We start from the raw sequence: 12790 nt of genomic DNA on the forward strand, positions 1-12790 counted from the left end.
ACCTATATTATTTTAATATTTAATATTTCCATTAATGAAAATTTACCTAAGCCAACAGATGACAATGGTTCATGACAACAGAAAATTCATTTCCTCCCTAAATATTGTTTTAATGTCAATGGCTCAGAAATCATTAGTCATTATAAACTTTTTAAAAAATAAGATGGGGATAGAGCAGCAGCCCAGAAATATTTGTTTTGGCCTATGAAACCATGACAGTGTTCTAGTCATATGTCAGGAAGAATATGTAGGTAGAACATGCGTGTGTGCTTCATGACCCCACGTCCCCAATATTTGAAAGTATGTGACTAGTAGAAAACAAAACAAAACTCTGAGTGATCCTGATTCAGCATAGGCTTTCACAGCTTGGCATTCTAGTTTCTGGGCATATGTAAAGGATTATAACATGAATATATAGAGTCATTCCCAAAGGGACTGTCTTCTTGTCAAGGTGTGTGTAAAAAGCAACATTAGCATAAATAGAGCTTGTGAACCATTAGAGGATTCCCCAAAGTCATTGTATTTCTTGTTTGAGTGAGCTTTACACAGCAATACACAACAGTATGTTGCGAATAATGATAAAGCAACACCTGGAAAGCTAAGACAGTGCAAAAAGCTAAATTACATTTTATTCCTCAGTCTTGAAACATAAATTAAGAATTATTCAAATTAAGCTTACCTAGTTTCCAAACCTCGAAATTTTAATATATAATAGCATAGAGCAGATTCAAGAGAAAATGCTAAATCCAATAGTTTGCACAAGGGTAGAATCAGAAAGCTGACTGATGTTTATTGGTTAATTGGGGCACTTGATTGTGATCCATAAAAATAGCAAAGGGGAAAAAAAGCACTCTTATAGCTTTTGCTTGTTTGGTGGATATACAAGGGTTTCTTGTACCATTCTGAAACACTTAGCTTTCCCCATTGCCAAAGAATATATACTGATAGTCCATGCCAAGAAGGCTTTGAAACAATCGAGAGAAAATACAAGGAGTTCAAAATTCACCTTAGTTAGGAGAAGGCTGAAATGTCATAATCTATTATATATACTCAGTTAACAACAACTCCACACTCCTGATTGTTCCATGATGTTGTCACATGAATAATATATATTTTATGTTAAAAATATAAAGCCTTATATATATATATGCATGAGTGTGTGTATGTGTGTTTGTGTGTATGTGTGTGTGTAAGCATCATGGACCAATCAGAAGTAGACAACTGCTCTGACCAAATAAAAACATAATAATACCCTACATTTTAACAGCGCTTTACAATTTACAAAGCACTTTCACGTTATTTGATCCTCACAACAACCCTGTGAGGTAGGCAGAATAGGTATTATTATCCCCATTTTGCAGATGAGGGAACTGAGGCTCAAACAGTTTATGTGACTTGCCCAAAGCCACATGACTCATGAGTAGCAGAGCTGAGAGTAGAGCCCAGGTCTTTCTTACTCCAAGACTATGGTGCTTTCTAACATACCACAGGTTTGCTTACAGATTGGGGTTGGGGAGAGGAGGAGTTTTAGGTGGGGAGGTTGTGTGTGTGTGTGTGTGTGTGTGTGTGTGTGTGTGTGTGTACAGAATTTGCTAGGGAGATTTTGCAAAGCTTAAGTTAATTAAGTAATCAAATAATAGCAAAATATTTCAATATCTCCAATGAGGAGTGTCTAATAGGTAAAGACAGCCATCAGAAAACATATTCATTGTCTCTTAATGGTCTTGGTTTCATTTATTGTTGCTATGGGTCATGCATCTTTGTCATGATTTGTGGCTTTTCATAGCTAAATGCTTAATGGGGAGCAAGAGAATGTAGGACAGAAAATAACCATATAATAAATTACAAAATAAGGGGTAGGCTTGGACAAATGACAAATTGAATTTTATACTCTTCCAAAACTAAAAATGAAAACATTCTAGACCTGAAAAGGACCTTAGAAGTCATCAAACCTCAAACTCAAACTATATCTTTGTTGTTTTCATCTCATAATCTTATATCACTATATTTAAATCTCTATTCTTCCCTCGCCCCCCCCAAATCCAATCCTACATGTGTCTAAAGAAAAATTATGTGGTATATAAATTATGAAATGGATCAAGAGTTGTGGAGAAGCTTTGGTATTATTGATCTTTCCCTCTTTTGACCAGACTCCCAACCTATAGTTGGAAAGTTATTTAGAGGCTATTTAGTTTGTTTCCTTTTAGGTCCCTTGTAATTCCACAAAGCTCTGAAAACTAATTTGTAAATTTTAAGAAGATCCATTTGTCACTTACCTAATTACTATATTAATTTTCCAGATATGATAATCTAATTAGCTATATGAATTTGAATGGTCTTTATATAATCCACAAAGATAAAACTCCTCTTTTCTATGTTTACTTCCTCTTCTTGGTTTTAGTAAGCTCATGATACTGGAAAATATAAAGAAAAAAAATCAGGAAGGGAAAGGACAGGGAAGGACTTAGAATATAAGAGAAGGCACCACAGGGATGAGGAGAGCAGAAAAACAATAAAGATATGAGTGACTGCCAATTAGAATTGGGTCCAACAAATATTAACTTTGCAGCTTGGAATTGTTTTATCTTTTATTGAAAAAATTAGTGTTTTCTTTTTAAAATGGTAACTACTTAGTGAGCATGAGGCCCACAGCCAATATTCTCTAATTAAACTGATCATATTTTCCTCACAAGTAAATTTATTAGATTGAAAAAGAACCCTTTTGATGATGTTTGATTCTCAGTGCAGTGTGCAGCATATGATTGGTTATTAGTCATGAATCCAGGAAAAGAGTTACTCAAACAGTTGCAGAGGTTAATATTTCCTTCTATTGTGGTTTTTCTCAAGTCTGCCCATGCCTTCATGCTCAGCTTCACTGAGTATAGAATAACTTTTAAATCATTCATTCTATCTAGGGGAAAAAAGAAACTCTCCAGTTAAAAAAAAAAGTTAAAAAGAAAGAAGAAAAAAGGCAACAGAGACAAGTCTCTATGCTCTGCAACAGTGCACATTTGGTGCTGAGAAGTTGCATACATAACAGTACAGGCAGCAAATCCCCATGCTCCATCATTTTCTTGTGGAGAGAAGAAGAGGGGAGGGCAAAAAGGAACTAAGCATACAAGTCCATATCAGGGAAGCCTGGTGTTTCAGAAAGGTTTCATTCAATGTAATTGAAAGCCCAGGTGGGATGAGAATGAAGAGGTCTGCTATTTCAGCAGGCTGCAGGCTAGAGTCTCAGTCTGGGCTTTCCCAAGTCATCCCAGAGAATTGGAAATACAAGGCTCACCTCCATTTAGATGAACACTCCAAGGTACCATCTCTACAAACATTACATATTAATTATTGGGAGTGTTTGTATTCATCTGCCTTCAAATAAGATTTAGGAAAAAAAGCATATTGCAATAAAATGTCATTGTTTGGCTTATTTAGGGTATTGGTAATGAAACAGTACCACAGACTTTATTGAGCATTTAAAAAATATACACAAGGAACAATAGCTTCTTTTTTTTTTCCTCTGTATTTTCAAAATTTGACTTTCTTCCAATCAAAGAACCCAGTTTCACACATGAAAAGGGCACTTGCTTCTACAGTGACTGTGCAGGCTTGCTCTGTTCCCAGCACTATTGCCGTCCCTGGTATCATTGCCATTACTTGCGTTTATACATCCAGTTGCCCAGGAAGCAAATTCCAAGAGTGCTCATCCCTAACTTGTTCTTTCTGATTCTAATTCTCCATAGAGTTCAGCTAACTTTTTAAACTCTGGCCCCCAGTCACCAAGATAATTGTAATCCTGGTCTGAGTGTGTAGTTGCTGAATCCAGGGAGCTGATAGACCCAGCTTCAGATCTATGGCCCTCATATGCATAGGTCTGTAGAGAGTCATAGGGAGGGACACTGGGGTCAAGATCTGCCTCTGCCAGTCTTTGTTTAATAAATTCCTGAACATCTATACTCTCAAGAGTGGATGAAGGTTGATGTCGGGGTGTAAGCATCACTTCAGGTCGAACATCTCTTCTATATTTTAGCTCCTCAGCAGCTGATGGATTCCTCAGGGCTGTGATGTCAAAGGCTTCTGTATCTTCCTCCCCACCCCCTTCATCATCATAGGTGACAACATTTTCCCGCACATCCTCCTCTGAAATGATCAAGGGCTCTTTCTTGCTTCGTCTGAGAGTGATGAAGAGAACCACAATCGCTGAGGAGAAATTGGAAGAAAATTTCAGTTCGGGAAATTGAAAGGCTAAAGTTCATACATATGGTCTAGGAATGAAAAAAAGTAGGCTAAGTTTTTGGTTCATTACCTTTTAATGGACCTTATTTAAAGTGATATTATACCCAAAGTTAAAAACAAAACAAAAACTTACCCTTTTCCTTGTTTTTCTGGTTAAAATGGTAGCCCTTTCCTCTTCTTACCTCCTCCCCCCCCATCATAATATAACTCAATAACTCTTTGTGGTATAAGAACAAATCATGAGAACATGTAAACCTATGTAATACAATAGTCATAGGCAGTGTGCCTTCCATCACCCCAATCCCCCCTCCCCTGCAAGAACTGGTAATAGCTAGGTGGCATAGATGATAGAAGGCTGGAAACCAAAAGACTTAAATTTAGCTGTATGACCCTGTGCAAGTCACTTAATGTCTGCTTCAATTTCCTCAATTATAAAATATAAATTATAATAATAGCTCATAGCTCCCACAGTTGTTGTAATGATCACCTGAAATAATATTTGTAAAATGCTTAGCACAGGACTAAGCCCTAGGTATTATATAAATATTAGCTATTATTTATCTAAGTGTTATGGTTTATAAAGTACTTTCCTCACAACCACTAAGGGAGGTAGGTAACATAGATATAATTATCCCCAGTTGTGCCAGTCAGGACTCAAAGCCAGGTCTTATGACTCTAACATAATTGCTTTTAGAAATTATGCCATGTTTCCTCTTGCATGCTTCTACCAGAACTTGCTAGAATGAAGGATGAACAATAATCTGTGATTAATAGTACCTACCCCCTGGAGACCCAGTTGGGCTATGCTACAATTTTTTCCTCTTCCCTCTCCTCCCCTCCCCCTCCTCCTCTCTCTACCCCCTTCTTCTCCTCTCCTCTTCCTCCTTTTCCTCTTCCTCCCCCCCATCTCCCTCTTCCTCTTCCTCCCCCCCATCTCCCTCTTCCTCTTCCTCCTCCTCCTCTCTCTCTGTCCACATGGGGACATACCCTGACATGTGTGTGCTCTGTCAAAAGGAATATAAAATTTGATCACATACTTCACAAGGGATCTTGGGGTTTGGGGTCAGATTTTGAAATTTTTCTTCTCTATTTATTCTATAAGACCTCTACCCCCCACTGCATTCCCCCCCCAAAACTGGGGAAATTAACTCTTTTGTCTCATGTAGTTTTCATTTATGATTTCTTAAAATATAGTTCTGAAAAACCAGGCTTTGATAAAGCCCATTGTGATTCAAATGGAAATATTTGATTATGCTTTTAAAACCAAATCACTCTGGCTTTCACTGATTGACCAATAATAAGGCCCAGCCCAAACCTCCTTTGTTTCATTGTTTGGCTTTTGATTGCTCAGAGTGATTTTAAATAGCAATTGTTTCTTTTTTGGACACAGACTCTGAGGGTCTTCCCATCCCTGACTGGTTCTTTTGTAAAGGAAAACTAGGCTATCTTTTTGCCTTTTTTCTTACTTAGCCATGAACTATTAAATGGTCATTGCCTCAGAGAAACTGAGACCTGATAAAGAACTTAGCTTAAAAAGACAAGGTTTCCCACTGCATGTGGGGCCATCACCAGCCATCTTGACCTGTGTCTTGCCACTTCATTCAAATAACTCTGGAGGAGAGAGTGAGGCCACACAGTTTTGCCTCAGTTAAATCCAATTCACTTGCAAGTCAAGACATTATCTTGTTGATGTCATTGGTCCTTTCAGACAAAGATGAACAACAACACCACCAGAACTTCCTAACTTTGGAGATTTGTTTGTTTGCTTGTTTGTTTTTGGGCAGGGCTATGAGGGTTAAGTGACTTGCCCAGGGTCACACAGCTAGTAAGTGTCAAGTGTCTGAGGCTGGATTTGAACTCAGGTCCTCCTGAATCCAGGTCCAGTGCTTTATCCACTGTGCCACCTAGCTGCCCCAACTTTGGAGATTTTTTAAAGGCCTCTATAGGACTAGAAAATACCTAGAGTGGATTTGGGGCACTTATTCTAATGTGGAAGTTGGTACTGGAATCAGGTTTACCTAGGAGCAGCATAATGATTTATGAATATATTTAAGAACTTGTATGTGTGTGTGTTTGTTTATGTTGTTGTCTTTATTAATTTAATAATGTTGGGGGCAGCTAGGTGGCGCAGTGGATAAAGCACTGGCCTGGATTCAGGAGGACCTGAGTTCAAATCCTACCTAAGACACTTGACACTTACTAGCTGTGTGACCCTGGGCAAGTCATTTAACCCTCATTGCCCTGCAAAAAACACATACATATACATATATATATATATATATATATACACACATACATACATACATATACATACATGCGCACACACACACATATGTATATATAATGTCTGTGGCAAGGCAGACAGAAGAATGAGTCCAGAAACTAAAGCTCCTAGAATATTTCCAATCCTGGAGATCTTTCAGAGCTTGTAGTAATAACTAGATTGTGCATCTTTCCTGTTTTAGCCTCTGATAATATGAAGATATACCAGGTATAAATATCAGGGGCAGAACAGTTGATCATTTTCATTTAGAAAAGAAGTTCCCTTCCTGAAAGTTCATCCCACTAATAAACACATACTGGTCTGTCCTGAGAAATTAAAATAAAAATGATTATATACATATGTACATATGTTAATTAATAGATATATTAATCAATTAATGTGTTCATTAATAGTATAGCTTAATTAATAGAGAACTGGCCTTGAAACCAGAAAGATCTAGGTACCAGAACCACCTCTGACAAATACTGCCTGTGTTACCCTGGACAAGTCACTTAAACACTCAATTCTCTAGGCAGTTGTTTAAGACTCTTACTTGCAGAAAAGGTGGTATTATTCATTGACAAAAGGGATTTCTTCACCTTCAGTTCCCTCTACAAAATGAAATCATGGGGTCAGTCCCTATCCTATATGACTAAAACTAAGGCCACTAGACAATGCCAAATATTGAAGCTCAATTTAATTATTTCATAGTGAAAATGTAGGCTTATTGGTATTACTTATTTATCCCCCCAACTGCTAAATAGGTACCCCACTCTGGCCTGCTTATGCATAGGAAGTGTATTCCAGACTTCTGTATCTGGTAGGAAGCAAAAGGATGCAATGGAAAACATGACACAACAAAACAACAGTAACAACAAAACAGGCTTTGAATCAGAGGACCCATGTTACAATCATAGCCCTGCCACTTACTATTTTAAATATGTGACTTCACAATTCAGTTAAGCTCTATGGGACTCCATTTCTTCAAAGGTAAAGTCAATGGTTGGGACTAGTAGTCCCTGACGTTTTTAAGTTCTAGATCTATGATCCTATGTGATTTCCATCTTCATGTCTGTGATCCTAAAAACATCCCTCACCTACTTTCATCTGTTAGGGCTAAAATTCTAGCTATACAGTCTAAAATATCTAATGAGTAGTCACCAATAAATTATAAGCTTTAGCAAGAGTTAGACTTTTAAGCATTTATTAAGGAGAATAAGAATTTGGTAAAGAAAGAAGGAAAGGCCTAGATTCATCTATCTATTAAAGGGAGAGTGCATTTCTAGCTGCCTTCTCCACCACAGTCCTCAGGAAAGAGCACGAGCCAGCATGCCAGCCTCCTCCTTCTTCCTCCCATAAGCAAACGTCACTTCCTGACACCAAAGAAAAGATGCATGGTCCTGCCCTCAGAGGCCCTCTCCTCATTTTGGAGCTTTTCTACAGTAAATCTCCAGCAGGTGGCATCATTCCAATCGTTACACATCCCATTCTTCTTTACTCTCCTGCAATGGCTCAGCCTGAAATTCCCACATCCTAAATCCTCAGGGTGATGGGACTGAAGCCCCCAATCCAAAAACAAATGCTATTTGCCAAAAAGGAAAGGAAAAACAAAACAAAACAAGATTCCATTGTGTTATTAACCACTTAGCTAGGAAATTAACTAGTAAGTATTTTTGGATCAACTACTATGAGCCTGACATTGTATACAGCAATTAGAATAAAAGATTATGTAGGTATGATCCCTACCCTGAAGGAATTTAGAAACAACCAGGCCAAAAACTCAAAACCAAAACCAAAACAAAGAAACAAACAAAACAAAACAGACTGACAAACCAAAAAACTGTCAGTCCTATTTAGATACAGAGAGAACTGTGCTTGTAATCAAAAGACCTGCAGAAGACCTGAGGCAGTTGGTTTTGCCTTGGTTAGCAAGCTGGGCCTGAAGTTAGGAAGACCTAAGTTCAAATCCACCCTCAGACATCTACTAGCTGTATGATACTGGGCAAGTCACTTAACCTCTATTTGCCTGTTTCCTTAACTATAAAGTGGGAATAAAAACATGCCCTACTTCTCAGGGTTATTGTGAGGATTAAATGAGGTAACATTTGTAAAATGCTTAGCACAATGCCTGTTACATATTAGGTACTATATAAATGCTTATGCCCTTTTTTGTTTCCTTTATTTATGCCTCTCTTAAGCATGAGAGAACCCTGTACAGACAGAAAGAGTCCAAATACAGTTGAAGTCAGAAAACCTACTGCAGAAACAAGAACATTGGAACCTACCTCTATACTAGTGATATTCTAAATATTAGGCTGAATACAGTGCGTGTGCTTCAAAGAAAATATTTCACATTCCATTTTTCTTTACCAAGAATTCTGAAAAGCCTAGTGCCATCTGAGGTGTACAATAAATGTATACATGAGAACATAGCTTAGGGAATGGTCAGGTACCGGAAAGCCCTGACATTTACATTTTAGTTAAAAAGCAATATAATTCAAAAGCTTAAATAGCATCCTGAAGCTAACTCATTTCAGTCTTTCTGCTGATTGAGATTTATCACCTACTATATTTCTCAGGCCACAGTTATGATTAAATGAGGAGGCTGTTCTAGATTGCAACACCTATTTCAGCTGACTATTTAATTTATTGTACTACAACATTTTTCCTTCATTCAATAAATCAACCACTTTCTACAGAGAAGAGGTGGTTGGTGGTTAATGTCAAGGGGAGTTATGGGAGTACACAGAGAAGTAAATGGGGTCAGTGGAATTTTAAAGGGTATGGACCTAATTTAATGTCAATCGCCAAGGTTTGCTGATACTGTACTTGATATTCACAGTATGTAACATTATAAAGGACTTTAGTAGTCATCGAGTCATGGGATTTAGTCCAGGTTTTTCATTTATTTTACAGGTGAGAAGACAGAAGCTCTGAGAAACTTACCTCCCATATCCTTAATGGAAATTAAGATGACATGCAAAAACACATTCTAAAAGTATGTCAATAGCTATAAATAAGTCTTTTAACAAAATAAATGATCAATTTATGCTAAGAACACTAAAATATGGGATGAGAAGCATTCATACTTAATATACTATAATGTATCTAACTGAAACAAAAAGCTATCATTCTGTGAAATATAGTTGCAATTTAGAGATATTCCCAGTGAAAACAGGCATAAAACAAGGTAGTCCACTATCATTATTTCTATTTCACATTGTTTTACAAATATTATTAGCTAGAGAAAAAAAGTATGACTCATAAACTCAGGGAATAAGCATTGACCACGCTGAGGCTAAAATATCTCTTTTTGTAGAAAATGTGTTTGCATAAAGATTTTTAAATACAAGAAATGTAACAACTAAAGTTAAATGAAGAAATAAACATGAGAAATGAAAGCAAGAAAAAAACTTATATTTTCATGTCACTGACGAAATGCAGTTACAATTTAAAAATGCATTATTTAACCAAAAGATGTACACCAAATAAATAGACTTTAATATACTGAAACACAAATATAAAGACAAAAATGAAATGATTTTGACAAAAATAAAAGATTTGAATAGCTAGAGTAATAGCAACTATAGATGACTAGACTGATAATATAGTAAAATGACAATTTGGTCAGATTAATGTCTAATTTTAACACAAATTCAACTGTAGCATACATAATAGATTAAGATAAAAGGAAAATGAAATTTATATAAAACAAATTAACTAAAACATTAAGAAGTAAGAAAATAATGAAATAGAAATTACCCAATTAGAAGTGAAAATGACTAAAAGGGATTATTTTAAATATATATTATTGGATTAAATATAAAAAATAGATCAATGGTAAATAATATAGAATTTAGTTATAGATGCAAGATTAGTTTGTGATAAATCCACAAATATAGAATACATTTCTTAAAGTGTCATTATCTAACAAAGATTGTCCAGAAAATTAGAGACTAAAATGGTAAAAATTATTAGAGATTTACTTTTGCTACCATACTTCAATACTTCTGTAATACCCATGGTCTCATCAGTGTAGGCACTGTCTCCAAAAGTGTATGTTAGAACTCACTCACACCTTCTCATCCTGGATGAGTCTTATCCACGTCCTCTCAGGAACACCCCTCCTCCCCCCATCAAGTATCTATAAAATGTATTTGAAGACTTTCTTCTAGATCTTTTCAGATTCCTTGGTCATCAGTCCAGTCATTGGATTAACCATCTGGGATGCCTTGCTCTTGTTGCATAACCAGTTAACTTCCTCTTCTAATTATACATGTCATGGATAGAATTTTTTACATAACTCCACAGAGCTTGTCTTTAGTTAATATTCTGTAATCTACCTATATTAAATATGTATCTTTCATTATCCTTTGGGTCACCCAGACCTTTTGTTTCTTCAAAAGATTGAAAATAAAATATCTCTGTCTGTATGCAAATCGAAAAATAAACCCTGGGATCTTGTATCCTGGACACCTTTCCCTGAGTTGTGAGAATATGGGACCTGCTGTGGCCATTTATAAAGGCTTGGTCATTCTCTTTTTGTATTAAGGACACTTTTAATATGTGTATATCTCTTCATAAAGAGTTTACAGTTAGCATATGGGATGGGGACTGTTGATGTCCAATCATCTTTTGTGTTTCTCTTTATTTTGTTCTGGGATTTTTTTTGTGTGCGTTTTTGGTTTTGGTAATCACAGAATCAGATAATTACAGATATACTGTAGAACTGGAAGGGATTTTAAAGGGAATGAATCTGACCCTTCCTCTTCTTACAAAGGGCAGCTAGTTGGCACAGTGGATAAACTGTCAGGCCCAGAGTCAGGAAGACATCTTACTGAGTCCAAATCCAGCCTCAAGCATTTAGTGACTCTGGGCAAGTCACTTAACCCTTTTTGCCTCAGTTTCTTATCTGCCAAATAAGATGGAGAAGGAAATGACAAATTATCTTTCCAAGAAAACTTCAAATAGGGTGACAAAGAATCAGAAACAATAAATAACATTTTACAAATGGGGAAATAGGCTCAGAGAGATTAAATGACTTGCTGTCACAAAGCTATAAAGGTTACTTTGTGGCAGAAGTAGAATTTAAGCCTAAGCACCCTGAATCCATATCCCTTGATCCAGGATTTTGTTCAGTCACTTTGTAGAGTTTATTCCTTCAGACAATTCAGACTAATTTTGACACTGTTTCCTCTAGTATGACTTCTTTGTGTACCTGGGCTAGTCCATCTGCTCTTCTGGATTTCATTTCCCTTAACTGCCATTTCCTTTTCCTCACATAGGTTATCAGCAATTGAGATGCCTGAGTCAAAATGAGCAGTTCTACTATCATTATCAATCACAGCATCATAGCTTTAGGGATGAAAGGGACCTCACAGTGCATCTAGTCAAACTCCCTTATTTTAAAGGTGAGGAAATTGAAAAAGAAAGAAATTAACCAGCTTGCCCAATGTCAAGCAGTAAATAGCTGGGTGAAGATTTGAACCAAGATTTTCTGAAAAATTCCACAATTTTCCCATACCATTTGCCTTTCTACCCCCTTGTAGATATTTTGATATCTGTGTATTAGCCTGGCCCATGAGTCTGGCTAACTGGCTTGATAGGACTTACTGAAAGGTCAAAATAAATCTGTCAAGTTCTTCTCATTAGCCTGTTTGTCAACAAATGGGACTCTGCATTTTGTGTAGATCCTTCTTGAGGATCAAGGGCAAAGTCTATCCATTGATATGACTGTATTTTTAGTTTGCTTCATCTGCATTGTTAGAGTATCAAGCACTATAGAACTAAGGCCCTGGAGAAAGGGGCTATCTCAGATTGTGAGGAAGGTCTGAGGTCCTATTCATTAAAGGGGCCCGGGTCCCTTTAATAAATGATTATTGGAGGGGGCAGCTAGGTAGCACAGTGGATAAAGTACCGGCCCTGGATTCAGTAGGACCTGAGTTCAATCCCGACCTCAGACACTTGACACTTACTAGCTCACTTAACCCTCATTGCCCTGAAAAAAAAAAAAAGAATATTTAAAATAAATAAATAAATAAATGCTTGATTATTGGCTTGGAGCTCTGCCTCGGTGGTTTTTCTTCCCGATCAGACATTTTGGGGAAATCAAACAATAGTTAAATTAATTTTTTTTAAATTTTTATATCTCTAAAAACTGTGATCCTGATTTGCATCATAGAGGGAATATCTACATCCTTGAGAATGCAGGGACATTCAAATATCAAAGTGGAGAGGGGGGAAATGTTAACCCCCTCGACCTCTAAAACAGGCAAATTATAAAATTATTTTTTCACA

The 12790-nt window shown here is 36.7% G+C and overlaps 1 protein-coding gene across 4 annotated transcripts in view; it reads right to left on the reverse strand.

Annotated features, from left to right (window-relative positions):
• Positions 1 to 602: 602 nt before the first annotated feature.
• The window catches only part of CDH18 (cadherin 18), a 1453365-nt gene continuing 1441177 nt past the window's right edge, over positions 603 to 12790 (reverse strand). For all 4 annotated transcript variants that reach the window (XM_043968707.1, XM_043968713.1, XM_043968700.1 and 1 more), the window contains one exon: positions 603 to 4194. In XM_043968707.1, coding sequence (XP_043824642.1) covers positions 3704 to 4194 — 491 coding nt within the window. In that variant the 3' untranslated portion in view covers positions 603 to 3703. The remainder of the gene's footprint in view (positions 4195 to 12790) is intronic.

This window comes from Dromiciops gliroides, chromosome 1, assembly GCF_019393635.1.
Source record: "Dromiciops gliroides isolate mDroGli1 chromosome 1, mDroGli1.pri, whole genome shotgun sequence".
Lineage (NCBI taxonomy): Eukaryota > Metazoa > Chordata > Mammalia > Microbiotheria > Microbiotheriidae > Dromiciops > Dromiciops gliroides.